Source organism: Xenopus laevis, chromosome 2L (genome assembly GCF_017654675.1).
Source record: "Xenopus laevis strain J_2021 chromosome 2L, Xenopus_laevis_v10.1, whole genome shotgun sequence".
NCBI lineage: Eukaryota > Metazoa > Chordata > Amphibia > Anura > Pipidae > Xenopus > Xenopus laevis.
The window spans coordinates 153,300,373-153,324,922 of NC_054373.1; the positions used below are offsets into that span (position 1 = coordinate 153,300,373).

General features: G+C 39.6%; 1 protein-coding gene across 4 annotated transcripts in view; it reads left to right on the top strand.

Annotated features, from left to right (window-relative positions):
• Positions 1-24,550, top strand: part of znf385a.L (zinc finger protein 385A L homeolog) — a 108,856-nt gene that overhangs the window by 47,535 nt on the left and 36,771 nt on the right. For 3 of the 4 annotated variants that reach the window (XM_018247540.2, XM_018247542.2, XM_018247541.2), the window contains one exon: positions 10,930-11,072. In XM_018247540.2, coding sequence (XP_018103029.1) covers positions 10,930-11,072 — 143 coding nt within the window. Of the gene's footprint in view, positions 1-10,929; positions 11,073-17,182; positions 17,315-24,550 lie in introns of those variants that run through there. The other variant, XM_041582579.1, reaches the window with a different exon arrangement.

The window sequence follows — 24,550 nt, forward strand, 5'->3', positions numbered from 1 at the left end:
CACAGTGATGTACATAAATGGTTGTGTACATACAGCAGCCAGCTTTTGCTTTGATATCAGCTCCAAATTAATGTCCAGTTTTGCAAAGCAGTTGTGATTGGCGAATAAATTCGGCAGACACAAATTTGCGGGAAATTCACACATTTCGCTCATCAATACTCAGCAGCATAAAGGTGCTCAGGGCTCTGTGCTCTGGTTTCTTTAAATGAGTCAATGATGGAATTTATTACTATGGGTTTTCCAGGTATGGGAGGCAACACAGCGGAAGCAGTAGATAACTCCACCACCTTGAAGCGCTAGCATAAATGGTTCTTGTTAAATTAATGCTAGTAGGTGTGTTCATGGTCATGACCTTTGATTTTACGCTCCTTTAGGGCAGGGGTCAAGGATAATTACACTTAAGCATTGCATTGTTGGACAGACGATTTTGGCATTATTGGGCTACCTTGATTTTATGGGCCATCCAGAGGGCAGTTCAGCAGAGGCCTTATTCTGATCCGGAAAAAAAATCCCATCTGCCAGAGCCTCACATTGCCAGATCTAGAAGTTACAGGAGCCCTGCTTTCTACTTCACATTTGCTGCTTATAGATAGACCATCAGACATAACTTCTTCTATTCATATGAAATAAACACAGAGAGATAAATAAGGGGTTCTCTGTGTTTTATTGCACACGAAGCATACAATGCATACAATACAATGATTTACAACCCTGATGACAAGTAGAATGATTTTTACCTTAAAGTCCAGCCTTCTCAAAAACCTTAATATATTGATCCAAAGAATAACAAAGAAACCCCCCACTGCAAGCGAGCCAGTTGCCAGTTTAACCTTATGGCTAACCACACTAAATTTCACATCCGGATCCCATCACATACTGTTTTATTCGAATCTGAAATCTGATAGATATATATATGTATGTATATATATATATATATATATACAGTATATACATGCACAAACACACACACATACTGTATATATAGAGAGAGAGAAATTTGCTTTTTTTCATTGTGCCTATAGCCTGCATTGCTCTATTTCTGCCATTCTAATTATACACACCTCATTTACACGCTGATTATTCTGAGCCTCTGTGCTTCCCGTAAGACTCAACACTAATTACATGCCTTATTTTAATTCATGCTCGCTGCCTGTTAACTATGCTAAATCGTAACACAATGCATCTTACATATAAACACCAACCACGCCAATACACTGGTTAATAAGCAGCTAGGGACACTGTGTATTATTTTAAAGGCTAGATAGCAAGTTGCAAAACATCTATATGTTAAAAGAAAGTATGAAATGATGCGTGTGTGTTAATAATACTCACGCTTTTCCCCCTTGCATTTCCCTTTGATTTGACTTAATTTTGGAGTTTAGCAATGGGAATACATAGGGTCTGCATATTATATACAGTACTTGCTTGTGCTTTTTTGATGGTTAATTAGTATTTCGTAACCACTTACCCAGTTTGGTATGAGATTTACATATAGCATGGCAGTCAGGTAATTAGCGAATCTGGGTCATTATGCCACTGAGCTTTTATTCCTGTTCTTGATATGATAGAAAGCAATATGGTACATTTCTGATTCCCATTGGATCACCCCATATCACTGTTAATCCAATGCTTTGTGAGAAAGGGGATTATGGAATGAACAGAACTACTTGGCTAAACTGTCCCTAGATAGTAATGTATATTGATTTCCTGATGGGACTTTTTAATCTGCTTAATTTCTCAGTAACTTGGGTGGAAACGTTTTTAGATTTCCAGCCTTTTATTTATAAGCCAATATTTCCTTGGATTCGCTGCTGGGCACATTTTTCTGGTGTTGCTGTTTGGATGAGCTTTCTGGCTTATGCACTGTATGTATTGTGGCAATGATGCTTGTATGGGGCTTCATAAAAATGAATTATGTAGCTAATTTTAAAAAAGAAAAATACAATTCACAAAAAAGACAGTGTAAATACAGTTTTGAAGGCAATAAAATGAGACCTCCCAAAATACTAAGTTTTTGATGCACCCCACCCTGAGCTGTCAGGTAGACATGATAAACCAGAATGGGCATCAAGTGTCTCAGACACAAATTCTCCTCTCTGACTTTTCAAAGATCCCATTGAGAGGTGGGAGGGCTGTAACTAGTTAGGTCATGCCTAACTACATAAGCAATGCATTTAAACTTCTGACTCCATTAGAGAAACCTGCTCAGGTCAATAGCAGCGGATCAGTTTAGCAGAACATGTTATAGACATGAAGGTGCTCAGTGAGTGCTTTAGCGTGATGTCAGCCATGGACGCTGAGTGCTGCACTTTCCAGATACAATTCCAGAGGTCCCATAAAAGCTGCAGCAAGTCTTTACTTGTAATGTGTGGAACTTGCCTTGTGTCAGATCTGAGGCCTTTCTGAGAAATCTCAACAACGGCTCTTTTTCATTACAACATTACAAGTTGGTTCCATCCCCAAACCCCCACCCCAAGCTGCTATTTAAGGAAATACTACTATAGAAATAACTGTTCCTGCTGGAAGCATTATAACTATTCATTGGTGCTGCATATTATATATTATTATTATAATTATTATTATTGTACAGTGTGTCAGGCACTGAATCTAAATTAGAATGAACATCAAAAATATGCCAGAAGTCAGAAACACAAATGTGACTTTAAACTGTTCCAAGATGAATATATGGAATCAAAAGACACAGTTTCCTACAAGGAGACTCCATCTTTAGAAAAGGTCAGCTGCCAGTAAATTATTTGGTGTCGCCTGGAGACACTGAGCAAATTAAACTCGGAACTAAGCTTCTAAACGTGACAGAATGAAAAAAGGAGCTCTCATATGTTTAAAACCCCTGCACTCTGGGTCAGCATCTGTACAAATAATTAAGGAGATCTAAATAAAGCCTTACGCTTCTATTGACCTTGGATTCAGAGATGGCTATACTTATTCACTCCAGAGAAAGAATTATCATTGGTGCAGCATGTGCTATGGGGCTCAGCTACATACAGAAGTGCTGAAAAATCTCGAGATATTTACATGGTGTTTGGGTTCATGTCATCATCGCCATGGGTTATCCTGTAGGTTGCTTTGAAAGGATTCATGCTCACCCTTTTGACCTACAGTTGTTAACACAGATCAAGATGGAGGTGCATCCTAATGCAAATATCTTACCTCCCATGGTTATGATGACATGAACCCAAACACCATGTAAATATCTCGAGATTTTTTAGCACTTCTGTATGTAGCTGAGCCCCATAGCATATGCTGCACCAATGATACTAATGAGAGGTCTACTTTTAGTGATGATGTCCCATTATGATCTACATCCATAAAAGCATTGTTAGCATTCTGTTCCATGGAACATATTACTTTAATATTATATTGATTTGAGAGAATTTATATTGCTATATTTAACAAACCACTATTTCTATGTAACTGTAACATAATAAATATATAAATGAAAAGCATGAAATTGGGCAGTGATTTAGACAGTCTGTTTGTTGACAGTGTCTTGAGATCTACTGACCACCAGCTAAAGGTCTACTGATAGATCCCGATCTACCTTTTGGGCACCCCTGTAATGTACTGCAATTCGCAGAACTCATAAAACAGCTGAAGAGGTGCAGATGGATATACTGTATTTGTAGCAAAAGAACACATTCCAGAAGTTCCGAAACTCCTTGACCTAAGTACAAGTTGGGGAGTATTTACTTGGGTGAAAGGCTGAATGTGATGGACACATTTCTATTCAACCATGTAACTATTGTTCGATCCGTTGCTTCTTCCTCTTTACAATTGCTGTGATCATCTGCATTTCCAGCAATGATTACTACACATTGACTGGAATTTTAGGCTATATATTATCCTTTTCTCTAATGGGATATTTTGGAAACATTGGGGGATATTTTGAAAACACTGGGGAATATTTTGATCAATTGTGTCCTCTCAGGGAGCACCTCTTTTTCACATTGTCATCCGTGTTTAATGCTTTTCCAAGAAATCCCCCTGTTGAAGCTATTACACTTGAATATGGATGGGTGTTTAAATTGCCACCATTTTCGCAGAGAAGGCCAACAATCCTGTACATGCACCATTAGACGTTTTTATGGGAACTGTTTGGTTTCTCATTCTCCTCTAGTTATAAACTACGTTTGTTCGGGACCACTCAAAGAGTATGGGTGACGTTTTTATTTATTTCCTCTCCCCCCCCCACCAGGAGCATCTGCTTCCCCTATATTTTCAAGCCATAATTTTTCTGTCCCCTGTGCTTGTGATGACGTATTGTTGCCGGGACAAATGCCTGCAATATAAACGGCAGTAAGGAAAATACTTATGGTAAACCGAGTTTCTTAAGTTAATAACAATGCAGTGGTGAAACTTTTGCCCATTTACTGTCATAACTTATGGCTTCAGCTTTTAAGGGTCCAGGAAGGAAGATGGTCTGGGAGGTAAAAGAACGCCAAACAGACAGAGGCTGGTGCAGAATGTATGCACAGCATGTATGCATTTAAATCTATGTATGCAGTTGTATAGTACAGTTTTATACTAATTTACATTTTCCGAGAATAACATGCATTTTAATAGCTTGACCGAGGCAGGATTCAGAAACAACTCACATCGGAGAAAGCCATAGCCCGTCACATCTGTCTGTTCCACTGCAGGATGACACAGTGATTCTTGGAGAAGATATCCATGGTCCACTGAGTCTGTCCTCTTTTCCTTGGCAGTGACATTGCTCCAGCTGCTTCAGTGGCAGCTCATACATGTTGCTGGGCCTACAGACAATACAAATAATCCCTTCACATCCAGTTTTTACAGGCTGCATGAATTTACCTCTATAAAGTACACTGGGAGGGTTTAGTGAGCTGTGTAATGTGCCTATATGTATCTCATGGGCTGCATCAGAGACTTAGAAACCCAGTGGGCAAGAGACACTATCCCCACCCTGGCACCTCCTTATGGTCTCTGACCATATTAAGGGAATTGAATAAATGCTGTAATGAAAAGTTAATTGCTCATCCCTTGTACTTCATGTACCCATCACAAATCATGGTCTTGTTGTAGAGAGCAGCCAATGCTGAAAGAAAGCAAAACCAATGATAACAGCATTCAGTTAAACAGTAAGTACTTTATTTTTGTTGCCCAGGTGTGTGTTAATTAACCGAGCTGTCTGCAAAGCCTAGCTAATTAATGGAATACGGTGGCAAGGAATGGTTTTCACCCATTGTGAGTGTGCAGGATCAGGGCAGGCAGACAGCTGTTTGGGCTGTGGCAGTGTTTGGGAAGCGTGAACAAAAGCAAAAGTATTTTAATGTTATGATAGGAGACTCACACCTGCCTAATGAATGCATATGGACTTTGCACAGTTAGATCCACATTGGTTGTACCTGCAAGGACTGATTTCCTTTGGAGACGCCCAATCCAATGAGACTTAATATGCAAAAACAAAAGCAGCATCAGGAAAAACTCCCTAAACTTATAGCCTGTGCAGAAAGATGCAATAAACCAACAGAATAATTCCCTGTACAGTAAGCACGAAAAGTATTAAATATTAAGCACAGAGAATGAAATCACCTACAGTCATTCATGCATTCCTAAACTCTCATATTCCACTGTAGGAAGAGCGGTGCTATGTACAGATTAAATTATGCACCCCTGATACCCATGAAGCTCACATTGGAAACAATTTAAATATTAAAATCATCATTATTATTATGAGAACAATACACAATGGAACAGACCAAGTAGCTATTATGTCATTTTGCCGCCCCCTAGTGCTCATCTACAATTAGTGATCAGTGTGTAGAAGGTGATTAGCATTATTAAGTGCGAACACATGCTATGTGCATTTCTGGTTGGCTGATAAATACATAGTTTGCAGTGGTACAATTATTATTTTCATTATTACTATATATCTTTGATACATCCATATTTGGCTTTCCTATGACCCTCTCTATTGGCACAAACCTGTTTATAAGCCATTTCCTGCAAATACACAAAAACAAAATTTTCATTTATTTTGTGCAAAGTGATATGACAAACAGGTCACACCATGAATATATCTGTCTGACTAAATGCACCTCAGAGGGAACATGGAGCTCCAGTAGACTGAACATTAAGACGTGACAGTAAAACACTTTTCTGAATTGGGAATAGAGTAGAAAGAGTTGAGTGAAATCTCATGTTACAGGGACAAAGTACTGCTCAGTAGAGACACCTCTTAAATGTACTGTTATAGGCCTTGCAGGTATAAAGGAGTATTGACCCTATCATCTGCCATTACTCTGTGCTGAAGGAATCCCTTAGGCCTTGGACTAATGTCAGGATTGATACTCAGTCATGCAGACTTGATGAAGTTTCACTTGTCTTCTCCTGAGTGGGATATGGCTGTACATGTACAGATGCTGAAAGCTGAGGTGTAGGAGAGATGTCCTAAAGAATTTATTTCACTCCCTGGTTCCCACTTCATGTCATTTTGGTAAGCTATAGACTCTCACTCACTAGGAGAGGGTTAATTATACACATAGGCCCTTTTACAGCAAATCTATTCATGGATTTATCTTCAACAGTGTAACTATCTGTGCCCTAAGGGCCACATTCTTTTGTAGCCAAGTGACAAGAGCATTTTGTTGGAAACCATGAAGCATTGTGTGTTTGTACAATTCAGAGACCTTGACTTCCTTTCTTTCCTTTTGTCGTGGCAAGAATAAGCTTGGGATCTATGATAGAGTAATAATCTGAGACAAAATAACAAATGTCAGTGATAGTGACAGACTGACCTCAGGAATTAAATCCAATTGGTTATGTTGCTGTCCTTCACTGGATGGGCACCAGTTTGCACTGTGTTCCTGCTAAACTGAAAAAAACTACCCATTCCACCATCTACCTAATTAAGTGCCCACGGACCACTGCACAGCAAAGCTGGTTCCTACCTGGAACTTCCCTATGGTTAACATGGACCATTTTGCTGCCTTTGTTATTGTGATCAATATTAAGATAAATAACCAACTGGCTGTGACCCACTTCTTACCTTGCACAGTCCACTGCTTGAAAAATAGGGTATGAGGATACTCATACAAACTGCTTTTTGTCAGTGATTGAAGAATAACCCTGATACATCTATGTTAAAGGGATTCTGTCATGATTTTTATGATGTATTTTTTATTTCTAAATTACACTGTTTACACTGCAAATAATTCACTCTACAATATAAAATGTAATTCCTGAACCAGCAAGTGTATTTTTTTCAAGTTGTAATATTGGTATGTAGGCAGCCATCTCAGGTCATTTTGCCTGGTCAGTGCTTCCAGTAAGAGTCAGGATGGAACTGCTTTCTGACAGGCTCTACTCAATGTAACTGACACAGTGGGACATGGATTTTACTATTGAGTGCTGTTCTTAGATCTACCAGGGAGCTGTTATCTCGTTAACCTCCCATTATTCTACTGATGGGCTGCTGGGGGGGAAAGGGAGGGGGATGATATCACTCCAACTTGCAGTAAAGAGTGACTGAAGTTTATCAGAGCACAAGTCACATGACTTGGGGCTGCTGGGAAACTGACAATATATCTAGCCCATGTCAGATTTCAAAATTAAATATAAATAAATCAGTTTTCTCTTTTGAGAAACAGATTTCAGTGCAGAATTCTGCTGGAGCAGCACTATTAACTGATTTGCTTTGAAAAAAACTTTTTTCCCCATGACAGTATCCCTTTAATGTCATCCAGGAGGGACAGAGGCACAAAGCCGAGTGAATTAAAGTAAAATCACAGAAAATAGTAATATATATATATATATATATATATATTTTTTTTATATTGCAACAGATTGAATGTTTTATACCATAACAACCTGATAAGTTTAAAGCTGTATTAAGCCTTACAGAAGGTTTCAGCATCCATACCACGTTATTGGTTAGGTATCCAAGCTAGGTGGCAACTCCTGCTGAGTCCACGGTGGAAGAATACTGACTTTCTGCTGGGAATAAAACACTTGTGCAGTCACAGTAAGGATTTTATATTAAATGTTGGGAGCAGTAAAGAATAAACTCAATTGAAAACCCCAAGTAGGCTAAATCTGTTAGATCAAAAATCATCTGTATGCAAACGGAAACCATATTTATTTAGGGGCCCTGCAGGTAGGCATTTCAGACGTGGCAGTATTAGCAGTTTGGGAAACATTATGTTTCCTGTGACACTTGGACTTTAATAGTGATATCCCCTCAATTAATGTACAACATATTAAACACATACACCTAATGGTGTGCGTTTTGCAATGTGTTGATGTGTCCCAGCATGCGGTATATATGCTTTACACAAACATATGGAGCATGAAAGGTCTACACATGTTAGAGAACTAGAAACATTAAAATGGAATGTACTCCTGGTCACAATTCAATTCGAAATATAATGTTATAGCTCCAGAATCGGATATCTGCCCTCAGCCAGAGCGATGGGCTTAAGGGTGCCTGTTTGCTCTCTACATGGTCTCCGCTTGCAGATTTGTGGAGGTTTGTCTACAGGATAATATCTATACAAGGGTTCTTTCTCTGGGTGAACAGGCAGGTCATCATTGAAATTATGGGTTCCCCTGCTGTAATATACATTTTATATGTACTGGGCCCCGCCCACCCTGGCGTCCCAAGCCCCACCCCTGACCCCGCCCACTCCACATTACAATTAAAAGACCACACAGACATCAGTGCTAAAAAAGTAACCCCCCAACATAAATTGATGGTCAGGGCCCGCTTATAAGATAACTTACAAGTTAATAAAAATTGGGGCCCAAAAATAATTTTTTAAAAAAGCATTGGCGCCAGGGCCTCCCTTACAAGTTAAAAAAAATTGGGGCCCCATAAAATATCTTTTAAAAAAAATTGGTGGCAGGGGCCTATAGATTATTAAAATAAAACATTGGTGGCCAGGGGATTAAAAAAACCCACATTGGTGTCAGTAGAATTGAACTCGTGGCTTGAGGACTTCAATTATAGCTGTTTTCGTGACTATAGGGTCATTTCACCGCTTCAGGACTTCAGTGTTGGCTCCTTTCGTGACTTTGTTTCTTTTCGCCGTGACTTCGGGTCTTCGGGACTTCGGGCTTAGGACTTCGTATGTTTGGCACTTCCACATTCTGCCTCTTCGGGACTTTGCAAGCAGAGGCACGGCTGCGGAGCGGTCCATGGGGGCCTGGCTCTTCAAAAAGTGCAGCACTGACGGGCCCCCGTTCATCCCGCGGGACACTTGTCCCCCCTCTCCCCCCCTGATGGCGGCCCTGGTTGTGACCATCAGTATCAACTCAAGGAAAATTGTCAATCATGGTAGGGTACCAGATATCAGCTTTGGCCAGTGGAGCAAATAGGCTCAGATACACATCCCACAAGGGAAATGGTCGACAAGGTCAAAGGGGTAGTTTTATTGATGATCAGGAGATTTTATACAGCTGTATAAGCTTCCCATAGACTTACATTACATCTTCTTTCAACTAGGAAAAACTTTGCGCAACTTTTTACTCCACTCAACTGAATTTGGAGCAGACGGGCATATTTCTAGCCTAGATTAATATGGGTTTTTCCCTTCCTGCTTGTTGCTGGACTCTAGGGAAATGCTCTGATACCCCAGCCAGATTGTTGAATAAACTCAGGTGACCATGACATGTTATAAGTAGAATGACCCATACATCATACATCGCCATAACGTTTTAATTGCATGATACATTTTGATCCATTATAATGAAACAACAAGGGTTTTTTTCCCCAAGGTTCTCTTTGGAGAAAATACAAAAAAGCTCTGTGAGGATTTTTAAGTTCTGTGCCTATTATTACATCAAACCCCAACGCTGTTGGCTATAATAACTGTTATAATACATGAAACACAATTATCATTTTTACCTTGGTGCCATGCCTTTAACATTGTGAATCTATAGCACAGCCAGAGCTCTTGGGAATAAAGACTATCAGCTTTTCTATTAGGCGCCATTCACGTCCACTTCACAAGCAGGAGAGAAAGGGAGTTCAGAGAGAAAATGGCAATATGTCACAGAACAGTCTTTTCACAAAACACACATAAAAGCTCATCTTGGGCTAAAATCTGCCTTGAGATTACAGTTATTACATTTTTTTTGCTGTTCCCAATCTCTAAATTATTTTCCAAACAGTAAATTATATAACATTCATTTTGTTCTTATCTGTAATGCTATGGGCATGCTGGGGTACAGACTGTTCCACTTCTCCACTGGATGTTTCGCTGTGATTATCTCTTCTAATCATTCTGGAACTAAAGCATTTTAATTAGCCAAATTATTGAAGGATTTCATCTTAGATTCATTTCAATAACAGTTTAAGTGCCTACTTCATTGGTTCATTTAGTGAATTAGTCCATATATAAACCAGAAAAAGTGGTAGAAGGCTCAAGACTTTCAAGGCCTCATTCATTATTCTCACAGGCACAAGCGGTACAAAACTGTGCTTGTAGGGCCTATCCACGGACACCATTTATGAAACATGGGGCAGGGTGCAGAGTGAATAAAACAGGTGCAAAGTCAATGGCAGATGTGTAGTACAAGACTGACTTGTGCCCAACTGCCTATACTTAAATTCAACAATTGCAAGTGCTTCATTGGTGGATCCTAAACAGAGCGATTTTTTGCCCCTCATGCTCCATCACTTGCACCTGAGGTCTCTGGTGCGTAACTGTACAGACATTTATCAGTGTACTTGTAGATGTGCTTGTTTTATCATGTATTATTTGTATTGTCTGTAAAGAGGTGCCATGTTCAGCAGCTGAACAGAATAGGATATATGCATAGAGTAAGTGAGGAAAAGCTGAAGCAATGATTGTGAGAGCCGTTTTGTCTCTATATTTAGGGCCTATTGGTCCAAGAGCTGTAATATTAATGCCATTTATTAATGTCATTTAATTATTTTTCCCCCAGGGAGTATTAATCGAGGTGGAGCGATGCCCGCGTTGCTTCGACCGCCTGCTGCCATGATGCAGCGCCATCTGGATATCAAGCCCTTCCTCTCATTTCCATTGGAGCCACAGCCGGCTATGGGACTTTTCCCTGGCTTCAGCACGGTATGAGATTTTGCTCATTATGACAGACAGCAAGGACACGTGCTAAATGGCACCAGTACTATAACCTATATCAACCAATAAGCAATTAGTTTTACTTGCAATAGTCTGATTGCATTGAATTGCTCATTTGATTGCAATGGATTGATGCCATTACTGCACCATTGTTAATAAATGTGCCCTCCTTGGTCAAATTTTTTGTTTTCCTGCCATTCATAGACAGAGGAATTACATGAGGAGACTTGTATTTAAACAAGAATTGAAATACTTGTACAGGTATGGGATCCGTTATCCGGAAACCCGTTATCCAGAAAGTTCCGAATTACGGAAAGGCCGTCTCCCATAGACTCCATTATAATCAAATAATCCAAAATTTTAAAAATGATTTCCTTTTTCTCTGTAGTAAGAAAACAGTTGCTTGTAGTTGATCCCAACTAAGATATAATGAATCCTTATTGGAAGTAAAACCAGCCTATTGGGTTTATTTAAAGTTTATATGATTTTCTAGTAGACTTAAGGTATGAAGATCCAAATTACGGAAAGACTAATTATCCGGAAAGCCCCAGGTCCCGATGATTCCGGATAATAGGTCCAATTCCTGTATTTAAAAATGTTGTATTTATACACAGAATGTTCCTTATAGGAGAACTAAAGCCTAGTTAAATAAGTAGGCTAGACATGTTGTACATTATGTTTTTGGCTCCAGTACCAGCCTAAGTCAACAAGAGTCCTTTAGCAGTAAAGATCTGTTCAATGTCAGGATGCCAGGGGCCCACCAGAAAACCTTAGAGACTGTGGGCTCACCGGAAAACCTTAAGACAGTGGGCCCACTTTCCAAACTAATATTCCTCTTCTCCTCTCTAAACCTCTTTATTCTGCTAGTCTTTTATATCTACTTACTATATTTTTCCATTATTAAGCATTTTTCACCATAAAGGAATGGGTAAGGACCATGAAAAATGCTAAATGATTAGAAGCAAGACTGACACCTGGGCCCACCGGGAGTTTTCCTGGTATCCCGGTGGGCCAGTCTGACACTGGATCTGTACCTCCAAAGATGCCCCAGTAGCTCCCCATCTTCTTGTCTGCTGATTCACTGCACATGCTCTGTGCTGCTGTCACTTACTGAGCTTAGGGACCCACTCACATTATACAGTACACATAGAATATAAATGTCACACTATAAGGCTGATTACTAAATGGCAGCACAGAAACTAGTGCAATTAGCATCAGAATGTAATAATCAGCCCTGTAGCATCAGCTTATATTACAGGCCAACCTCATTTTAACAACCTCAAGTATTCATCGATGACTGCAGCTCCTTGCCCAAAAACAATGGGCATATGCTTCTGCTGCCTTGTCACATACTAATTACTGCCTTTCCGAAATGATTACTCGCTTTATGCTTGTGGGCACAATCACCATTCTTGATCAAGAATAAATTAGGGAGAAAAATTGCTAATCCTTACAAAATTAATAGTGTGCACCCACCACAAGATGGCGCTCACTTGCTGGTTTCAGTTAGTACTGATGTCTATTGATGAATCCTTCTTCACATTATTTCTGCATTAAGCCCTTCTATCCCTTGTTTATATTTTACATTTTTGTTTGTAATATCTCTCTTTTTTTGTATTGGCACATACCTTTTCCCCATATTGCTTCAGTCCCCTCTCCTTTATAGTTTGCTAGTGGGCACACATAGTTTGTTGCCTTCCTTAGCTATGGGCATGCTGAGGTGCTTAACTTGAAGATGTCGTGCCGCAAAATTAAACATATCTTTATATTTACCTTCCCCTATCTACCCCACCCTTCGTGTGTAAGTTAAATTCATGCCGCCAAATGTTACAGTAGTTCCTGCCCCTGTGACTTAGAGTTACTGATCTCCATGCACTTCCTTAATCGGCACAGACAAATCAAGCAGTGATGGCACCAAGTGGAGTTTGAGATTAAAAAACTGCTTAATTACAAAATACAGAATTGCAAATGAACGTGAATGAATGTATTATACATAATGCAGTGTTTGAAATGGAAGGATACAATGGGTCAACATTATGCCCCACCGCACGGGGCAATACGCTGCCAACTTGGTCCGGAAACTAAATTGGCAGCTTTTATGTGCCCATATATGGCCACCTTAACTTTATTGTCTCTTATATAAATACAAAACATACTGTATAAATGTAAGTATAAGAAATAACATATACCCTATTGAACATTAAACTGGTTGCAGAAGAAATGTGAGGGTTTTGTGACCTGTATAAATTCACTTGGCCTTAAGCCTTTTGTTTTTATATAACTACATGGCTCCTTATTGACTTCTAACGTCTTTATAATATACAGCAGGGCATAAATTAGCCTCTGTGGAAGAGTAATGGCCCACAAACATGTTGGATCCTTGCGTTCCCCTCGGTGAGCAGTGTGACATTACCCAATCACAGTGAGAAACTCTGCAGAATGCTGGTTCCCACCGGAGTCTTCCAAAATGAGAAACAGTTTGGTGTATATTTATAGCAGCGCCATGGAACATTAGCTATCCAGAGAGTCGGAAAGTAAGTGGTCCACTGAGGCCGGATATAAGGGAGGTCATTTTCTTTATATTCAGAAATGTTTGACTGAGTTGATCAGGTTTGACGCTCAGAAAGCAAGCAGTGTGAAAGTCTATGCATCCCTGCTTGGCCTGGAAACAATTCATTCCCAATCTCTATATGTTTCTCAGTTTAACATCCTCTATTATTGTTATTAATCTATCATTGTTATTATTATTACTTTTTTTCAGTTCAGTTGTTTTCAGATTGTTCATCAGAAATAAAGACTTTTTTCCAATTACTTTCCATTTTTTTACGGTTTTTCTAAAACTGAAGTTTAAAGTTGAACGTTCCAGTCTCGGGTGTTTCTGTCTGGCAGCTCAGTAATTCAGGCGCAGATTCTGAACTGTTACAATTTGCTATATTAGTTGATACATTTCTCAGCAGCATATGTGGAATATTTGTAACTATTGTATCAATTCTAATAGCTGCCTTTAATGAAACTCATGAATTCTGCTCAGCAGAGCCATAGATAAGAAATGTATCAAGGAATGTATCAGTTGAAGAGTCGATGACCCCCTTTCTATAGCTGTTCTAGAAAGACATAAGAAGGTGAAAAATGAAAGGGGGTTATTTACTAAAACTCTGGCTTTTTGGACAAAAACGTTTCATAAAAAAAAAATATTTTATACCCAGATTTATTATACCCAGATGCTGAAAGCCAGAATCTGAAAATCTCAGACCTGTTGATGTCATGTATAAGTCAGTGGGAGATGTCCCTATCCCAGTTTGAAGATATCACGGTTTGAGCTGGGTTTAGCCCAGTAATCCGACAAATTTGGGGTTTTCGAGCAAAAAAACAGAAAAAAATAGCAATTCCGGGAAAAAGTCAGAAAAAATCGTACAATTCGGTTTATCGATCAATTTATTGGGGTTTTCCCAGTCCAATTTATTTGAGTTATGTGATTAATAAATAATGCAAAATCTGGCATGGGAGTCTATTCGAGCTTTTTTAATTTTAATTATGAGATAAATTCAGATTTTAGTAAATACCCCCCCCCATAGCATCAAAAATGGTCACACGTAGAAAATAGAAAGTCTTTTAAAAAAAAAAATCTTTATTTCTGGTGAATTACCTGAAAACGACTGAATCGAAAGAAAGGTGAACAACCCCTTTAATTATTATTTATAAACCAGCAACATATTTTGTAGCACTGTACAATAGAACGGTGCATCCATCAATCATTCAAATTACATACAAATATGAATCAATAAAAGGGCCCCACTCAGAGCTTACAATCAAAAAACTCTATCAAACTATTTCAGTTCCTTCAGTACATTGTGTTTTTTCCAATGTTCAGTCTTTTTTTGTTGAGAGCTGTAATTGTACCATTTAACCTAGGCTACAATGGGCAGGGCACTGGGCCAGAGACCTGTACAATAATTAATGGCTCAAGGGGGCAATAGCTCCTCCCAGAAACACGTAATTTCGGTACTGACATATTGTTCTAGTAAATGGCATATAATGAATAGTCCAAAGCACTGTATGATTAGGCAGCCCCGTTACCAATGTGTTTGTCTATTCAGAGGCAGCGCATTTCACTGAGGCTAGTGTTAAAACCTGCCCTTCATTCTAGTAATAGGCAATGCTATTAATTTCTCTCTGTGGTAATGGCACATTTAATGAGGCATGGTGGGAGTCCCTGCATTTCACTCATGCCAGTGAAACATATAATACCATGCTGAAGGCTATTACCCTTCACGCCCCAGAGCATGGTTATAGCTCTGCGCTTATATGCAGAATGAGAACAAATAGGCCACATTAAGATGCTCTGCTCTCTTCCTGGGAACAAGTCTAAATTGCAAATCTGCACTTACCTTATTACTCTTATTTTACTCTTATTACTACTTATTATTAATTTGTCACAGAACTCAAGCTGCAGAGCATTTCAGGGGCCTCTACTTATAGTAAAGATGTACTTTAGCAATGAAGTAGCTCATGCTTCTTTATAGTAGAACAAAGGTTGAAGAAAGGGTCAGGGCTCCATTTAGTTTTGGCTGGGCCTGCTGCAAAATCCTGTTTGAATGATCCTATTATTTATAATCAGGCTAGTAATTACAGCTTTCAGCCTACCCTAACAGCACCAGAAGGTTTCAGGCTGTAGCCATAATGTACAGTGCTAGTAGGGGTATCATAGGCAAGTATATCTATAGTAATCAACTGGACTTGCTGTATTTTTCATTTTCCTAGTTAATTCGCTAGTTATCTGACTGGCTTTCTCAATTCAGAATGTCTTTTACAAAAATATATCTCATTATATACGCTGGAATGTTACTCCCAATTGGCATAATCTGTTTAGTGTATTATAACTATAGATATACTATGACCTGAATGAATGAGAACCTTCACAGACATAGGCAAGTATATACTCTATGTTGCAGTTGCAGCTCCTTCCCAGGAGGGGCTCAGTATTGCTACTGTAAAGTGCAGAATGAAGTTATATAAGATCCTCTGTTTAAAGGGATAGTCTGGCAATCTTATAGTTAATGGCCCAAGGGGGCAATGAGCCCTGTACATAAATAGTCACTTAAACACTTGTGTTCTATCCTTGATAAAGGCCTGAATGAGGGCCGAAACGTTGGATGCACAAGAATGAACAGGCAATTCATCTTTGCACCAAAGAGCTTACACACACCCTCCATGTTTAAACCATTGTACCTACAAGGAAGCTATGTGCAGTGTGCTGAAATCTCACATGACAGCCCCACAACAGGTGTACTGCAGTAAACAAACATGGCAGGCATGTATTACAGTGCCATATGGTTTTCTGTGAATTCCTGTGAATAGTTACTCCTAATAAGGACCGCTTCAGAGATTTATGTGACAGGGAATATTTGTATTCCATTCCAACTGTAAGGAGTTAATGAGCATGGGTACCAGTGCCTGGGTGATACTGGCATTATTGGGGTGAATGAGCTTTTTCACAAATGCAGAGTAAGAAGTTAAAGAGAAACTGAAATCCAACCGTGGATTCAAGGTAATTAAAAAAAAGTCTAAAGTGCATTTTGGCAGTGAGGGAGTTAATGGAGCTATGAGCTAAAGCACAAGTAATACCAAGGATATTCAGAATGTGTATTTTTGTCAGTGAGGTTAATGATACTCACAATTAAAGAAAAAGGAATAAAAAAGAAAAATCTTCGTGAGTTTTTGGCAGTGAGGGAGTTAATTGGTCTGGTAGATAAAGTGTAAGCAAAAAAAAAAGGATACAGGGGCAGTGTGAACTTTGGCAGCAACATAGTTAATTGGTCTCATAGATAAAGTGCAAATCTTTTAAAGGATGCTGGGTACGTTGGCAGTGAGAGAGTTAATGGGGCTCATAGATAAAAGCAAGCAGTAACAAGGATACTGCGTATTTTGGCAGTGAGGAAGTTAATGAAGCATGCAGATAAAGAGCAAGCAAAATACTACTTGTAGTGTGTAGTTTGGCAGTGAAGGAGTTAATGAGTGCCTGCCCTAATGCAGAAGGCAGGCTAATAAAGGTTGTGTGAGTTCCAGCAGCGGAGGAGCTAGTGCATGAGGAAAACTGGTGAGGGAGTAGAGTAGGGTGCTCTCCAGCAGTGAAGGGGTGAGGTTTGCTCTTAGGATGCTCTGAGCGCTTGACAGAGCCGGCTGCTCTCTGATCGAACAGGCTGTGAGATGCACCGATCCATATGTGAAGGGTAAGAATTGATCCTAGCCTCAGATCTACCCCAAGCCATCTCCATTGCACTCTGCACCCCTAGTCACTTTCCCGTTCAACCCTCCCTTCTCTCCTATTTCCTTCCCTCTTTTTTTCTGCCTCCATCTGTTCACTACGCCTCTCTTTCTCTCTTCACCTTCTGCTGCCTTTTCTCTCTGCCCCCACTTCTCCTCCTTCCATCTTATTTCTCTCTCTCTAAACATTGCTCTTCATTCCCCTTTCAACCCTATCTGTCCTTTCATCTTCCTTCTCCCCTTCCCCATTCTTTCCCTGCAACTTTCCTCTGATGCTCCCATACTTACTCCACATGCACAATCCCCTTTATCTACTTGTCAGTTGTTTTCATTTGCTTTTAGGGATGACACTCTGGCATTACTTACTGAGTGCTGCTCATTCCTGCACTTCTACAGGACTCCCGGGGGTATTGCGCTGCAGTTTGTTGGCAACTTGTCAGGCATGCAGGGAGTTGAAAGACTTGAGTTGAACATTAGCACCTCTTGTATTGTCTTCCATACAAGTCTAGCGACACGTAATTAATTGCGCATCCTTAGCTGCCCCATTACTGTCGTCTAGAGATCTGAGAGTGCTATCACGGCCCATCAGTAATGATAGCAAAGCCTGTGCGTGTGATCGGGGGGAGGTGACCTGAGCAGAAAGCAACTAAGTGAACCATCTTAAAGGGTTTGGAGAAGCAACGGCTTCCATCCCTACAGGGAATGACTTATCCAAGCCGTTGGCTTGACAGCCGATACTCGCCTGACTTCTTACTGCACCGGAATGTTCAAGGCGATTACCAGCTTTTTGACATCAACCAAAGCACACTGATGGCAAAGTGCTGGGCATCTCCCCCTCATATACTGTTGCCTTGACTGTCACTGTGTTAAAAACACCTGCAAACTGACACTATCCTTCTGCTTTAAAGGGAATCCACACACTGTTTTTAGGGTTACTGGGTCACTAAACCATTTCATTGGCTAATGCATTGCAGCAAAGTACAAAGTCATCTTCTTAGTATCTTCTAAAGTCATCTTCTTAGTATTGAAGCTAATTTGTGCATGGAAGTTGTTTTCCTGTCAGATTTAGAGGGTTTGTTGGTGGGTTTACAATTTGTCTGGGCCTGTATTCATTTCCCACCACAGTTTAGTGGATTTCCCCTTCAATTTAGAGTAACATGAGACATAGGTCCCTGTTCCAGAGGTATGCCTTGCTTTCATTTGCTTTTTCCTCTTTTACTTTCCCCTCTCTAGGTTTTTGAGCTGCACTTTCCAATTTGTGTGCTACTGAGCCCATACAGACATATAGTATTCAAAGATTCCTTCTTTATCTGACAGGTTTTCCACTTGCATCTGCAGATGTGCATCAGGACATAAATCATTCCATGTTCAGAGCATCCTTGTATCTGTTGGAGCTGCAGCATTGATTTAAAGATGCACTGAATCCCATCATTTTAGGATTAAGATGAATAATGAATCATCGCTTAAATATTTTACTAAATGCCAATCACTAAGCACATGACAAAGACCCTCCCCCCAAAATTGCCATGTAAAAAAAATCTTTTTTATGGCATTTGTAAAGGCATATTTATCAAAGTGTGAACTTTCACTGCCACTATTTGATAAATACACTTTTGAAAATCCCATAGAAATGAATGGAGAGTGGTGGAATTTCACTCTAGTGGACTGTGGTGATCTCTAACTTCACTATTAAAAGAGAAATACAGTATGCCCCTTAGAGTAGCGTATTGCAAGAATGAGAAACATACAATGGGTATATATTTATGAAAGAGTGAAGTTAGAGGTCGCCATAGTCCTCAAGAATGAAATTCCACCACTCTCCATTCATTTCTATGGGATTTTAAAGAGTATTTATCAATGGGTGAAAGTGAAAGTTCATCCTTTGATAAATACTCCTTTCAAAAACCCATAGAAATGAATGGAGACTGGTGGAATTTCACTCTAGGGGACTGTGGTGATCTCTAACTTCCCTCTTTGATAAATATACCCCAATGGCTGAGACAAGGCAGTATCTTTAATTGTTGTCTGAAACACCTTTATAAAAGCTGGGAAAGCCCTGGAAATGATCTATACAATAAAACATTGAACCAGATACTTGCTTTTATTAGTTTAAAGGGATAGTTTGCCTTCAACTTAACTTTAAGTATGATATTGACAGTGATCTTCTGAGAGAATTTGCATTTGGTCTTCATTTTTATAGTTTATCTGATTGTTCAGCAGCTCTCCAATTTGGTATCTCAACAGCTGCCTGATTGATAGGGTCTAGTTTACCACAGCATAAGAGAAAAAACAACAATAACAATGAAATCGTAGTATCACAGAGCAGTCGTTATTTTTTTTTTTTTTGGCTGCTCGGATCAGCCATTTGAGAACAGAAAAGAAGCGGAGGAAGAAGGCCAATAATTTGGAAACTATAAAATATCAAAAAATTAAAACCATGAAGTTGCCAAGTATAGGTTGTTCTTTAACATGCTAAAAGTTGACTGAAAGTGAACAACCGCTTTACATTTACTTGACTAGACAAAGTATTGGATACTGCATTGTTGTAAATTTGCACCCGTCTTTATGAATTTCTTCCTTAAACACATGCCCTACTTCATGGAAAAAGTCATTTTGCTTTGCTGCATAGGTGTTAGTTCAATTCTAAAGCAAACATTTTTGTGCAAGTCTTTGCCCCTTAGTGTTCCTGTAAATATCTTCAATGGGCAGAATCATTGGAAAAAGAAGCCATTTTGCCGGAGGAGCACAGAAGGGTTAATAGCTTGTTATAAATATATCATGATGCAGCAGTCCGCTTCATTACTCATTCATTGCTAGGAAAACCTCTCAGAGTAATGTGAGCAGTAAAAGCAGCCAGTAACTAAATCTATTTCTAGCGAAAGGGGTGCTTGAGGGAAAAATAGAGGTTCGGCAGCAGAGCTGGATTGGGGAGGTTGGATCCTAATTGGATCAAAGAGTGCAAGCTATGGCATTGAGATGCTACTTTGCATTTCTGGGCTGGGAAGCAACAACCGTACAGAAAAAAAAGTGGGAATGGAAACTGGAGAAATAATGAATTGTGGTTTTTTTTTTAAATGAGGGCAGGTTGTGGAAGCTGTGCCTTTTTGTGCAGTAAAACAAATAAACAGTTGGGTAGTTTGATGTGCCGTGAAAGCGGCGTAACTGTGAATAGCAAAGCCGTGACTGTGTGTGTATGCGGATTCAATACTGGCCTAGCAGGTGGTATTGCAAAGTGAGTCACATACATTACAATGTACCCCTTATTTTGGATTCCAGCTACAGTGACTGGCAACACTTTGTGTCAAACTCCCTATATTTTCTCATTCCCCCACTCACAGCACTGGAAACTTGTGCTGTGATAGAGGGGGCGGGTGTTCCCAGTGTGGCTCTCTGAAGTTTAGAGGCCAAGCCGAAGGGATGCCTTTGTAATCAGAGGCCAAATCTGGAAACTAATTCAGCAGAAAGTTGTGCCTGAAGTCATTAAGCGAGATTCTGATGCTAAAGTTGTTATACCTGAAGCAATATGCCAAGCAATACTGACTACTGCTCTTTGGGGGTCTCCTTTGGGAGTTAATTTGGAGAAACTCTCCCATCAGACTTATATATGCTCCAGCATTTATTGTAATATATGAATGGCCTTTATTCTTTAAGAGGTAGGCCTTGTCATTGAGGAGGCTCATTATGAGGCTCAAATACATTTTTTTCTTTAATCTCCCCCTTCAGGTTTTGTTATTCCAGGGCTTGATGATATCCTGGCGTTATCTTGCTATGGCCTATGGTCTGCAGTGGAAATGGTAGATGTAGCTTTCCCCAAAGGTAAAGCAAGTATTTATGGGGAAACCAAAGATTCATTTAGCCCTGAAACAGTTTATGTTTTTTTGAACAACTTGCTATCCATAGTAATATAGGATCATACAGTGATAACGTTGCACAGAAACCCAGTATAGGTGTGGGTGTAGGATCCATAGTGGGAATTGGATACCATGGGGAGAGAAATAGCTTCTTAGAGATTTAAAGGAGCAGTGATTTCTAAGTATCAGAGAAATCCCCACAGTGCTTATTTAAGAAGCCATTCAAAGCTATGCCACAGAAAATTAATTGTGAGGTGTTAAAGACACCAGGGATATCTTCCTTCCCTGATCATTTAGGTGTAAGTCACACCTCAGTAATAAATAAGTTGGACAAATAGATTTTCATTGCCAGAAATAGTAATTGCGAGTGCTGAGCAGACTTTGGGGCGAATTCATTAAGATCCGAAGATGCGCCGACAGTTTCGCTGCACTTCGCCAGGCGTAGTTTCGCCAGCGCTACGCAAATTCACTAAAATGCGAAGTTGCGCCCAGGGTGGCGAACGGTAGCGAAGTTGCACTACAGTTACTTCGTCAGGCAAAGTGAAGTTATGCTAGTGATGCCTAATTAGCATACGGGCCGAAGTTAAAATATAATGGACATATATGCTGCAGCAACTACATTACACTACACAAGCCCAGGAAACCTTTAAAAAATTAAATAAAGGTGTCGAGTTGCCATATGTTAGGAAATGTAGGTGGAAAGGACACTATTTTTCATACTATCACCCTTAAAAAAGTAAAAGACAACAGCGTTTTTTGGGACTTAGAAAAAATTTCAACTATTTTTGGACAAACTCCTATCTATTGTATTGAACTTCGCCTGGTCTGACCTGGCGAAGTAAAGTCTGGGGCAAGAGGTAACGTTCAGTAAAATGCGCAAGTTAGAGAATTAGCCTAGTTACGTCCCTTCGCCATAGCGCAACTTCGCCTGGTGTAAGGGTGGGAAGTAGAGCTAGAGTAGGTCCACTTCGCTAGCGAATTTAAATGAGTTTTAGTGTTCCATGGACAATATTCATGGGCAGTGTGTTCAAGTTGTTTGTTTATGGTTGTACAGTAGGGTTTATGTATGTTGATAGGGTTTATGTATGTGTACGCTTCTAGGGTTTATGTATGTGGATGTTGATAGGATTTATAAATGTGGATGCTTGTAGGTGTTGTGTATACGTGGATGCTCACAGGGGTTATGTATGTGGATGCTTGTAGGGGTTATGTACATAGATGCTCATAAGGGTTTTGTATGTGGATGCTCTTAGTGGTTATGTACGTGGATGCTCATAGTGATTATGTATGTGGATACTCGTAGGTGTTGTTTATTCATGTATGCTCACAGGGGTTATGTATGTGGATGCTTGTAGGGATTATGTACATTGATGCTCATAAAGGTTGTTCCGATAATCGTAAGTGTTTTGTACGTGGATGCACGTGGTTATGAACGTGGACGCTCGTAGGGATTATGTGGATGCTTGTGCTCATATGGCTGATGTATGTGCATGCTTGTAGGGTTTATGTATTTGCTCCATGTTTTTACTTATATAGTTACAAAATAACAGCAGACCTCTTATCTTAGTAAAAATCTAATTTCTATATGTTCCTAAAACTCTAAGTTATGGTCTTCCATCATGTCTGCTTCGTTGGACTTAGTTCACTGTATGAGTGTACTGAATGATTTCGTATTTGGACAAGATTTCCCCATTTCTCTAAGGACATAAAAATGAAAGGATTCAGCCAGAGCATGATTAAAATCATATGCAAGAAATATCACATATGTATAAGGGCCAATAGCTGCACGCCTGGCAAGTAAACTAATGTCACATGGTGAGACCTTACATCATCTGAGGAAGCTGGCCAAAATGCAAACTACTACCAAATATTGGTCAAGCACCCAAGTTAGTGTAAGGCCATTGTTTACTGCTGGGTAAATCACAAGCTGCAGGAGACATACAATGTGATTATTTTGGGTTGTGGACACACCAGCAAGATTTGATTACCACACAGGCCAAAAGGACAACTTAATTTAGACATAGGACAACTTCAGTTAGTCTTTTATCAGTTATGAGACATGGATGGTCCCATCTACTTCCAGATGTTGGGACAAGTAAACAACTGGAGATGGAGGAGCACTGGATGTATATGGCCAACTTTAATGCTTAGAGTCCTCTCTGCTGTATTCTAAACCAGTTCCTGTAGAAGAATTGGTATTTTGGCCTCACCACTTGTTTTGTCTCTTGTTTTGTCTCTGTGGAAAAACATTGTTCTGATTCAGGAATGCGGTAGTATCTTGCAGTGAGGGGGTGGAAAAGAAGTTACTTTTGAATCTCCTCCTGGTTTTCCTTCAGTGATCGTTGCTTTGATGCCTGTTAGCCTGACAACTTTGGCTAGAAGCCACCCTACAAATAAGCAACTAACCAAGGAAACACACACCAGGAGGAATAATCCTCCCCTGCTACAGATATTTTACACACCATTTTTCAACTGAAGGTCCACTATACATCATACTGTATGTTCATAAAGGAGAAGTACGCTAAATCTATTGAGTCATTTTATTGCCAATAGATTAGCTACAATAGTGCAAACTGGAACACTATATTTATTCTGTAGAATGTTTTACCATACCTGACTAAAAAGCTCTAGAAGCTCTCTGTTTGTTTAGGATAGCAGCTGAAGTATTAGTTTGGTGTGACATCACTTCCTGCCTGAGTCACTTATAGAAATATATAGCTCTGGGCTCAGATTACAGCAGGGAGGGGAGGGATATAGACCTGCTTACTACTGTCTACATGCCACCAGTAGAAACATAAAATCTTTATAAGCTCTGGCACAAGAAAAGGTGAATATGCTATAATGGCCCAGTTAAAGGGGTTTGTTCACATTTATATTAACTATTAGTATGTTGTAGAGAGTGATCTTCTCGGACAATTTGTAATTAGTTTTCATATATTATTATTTGTGTTTTTTTAGTTATTTAGCTTTTTGTTCAGCAGCTTTCCAGTTCTGTTTGCTAGGGTCCAAATTACCCTAGCAATCATACATTGATTTAAATCTGAACAACCTGGAGCAACTGTACTTGGATGAATGGGCCAATAACACCCTAAACAGTTTGCAAAGTAAAGTGTAGGTTTAATTTACCCCAAATGAATTGCCAACATAGACTTGTTTCATATGGTGTCCACCATCTCTGTTCTAAACATGAGTTGGTTTTACTATCTTTAACTGGTGAGTTACCTTTACAAACCTTGGACACACCTGACAAGTACTGTTATTTTTCCACATAGTGGAAGTAATCGTACCCCTAATATGAATATGCCTGCTAAAACATGCACACATCTCAAGCAGGCATTTCTTTGGACCTGT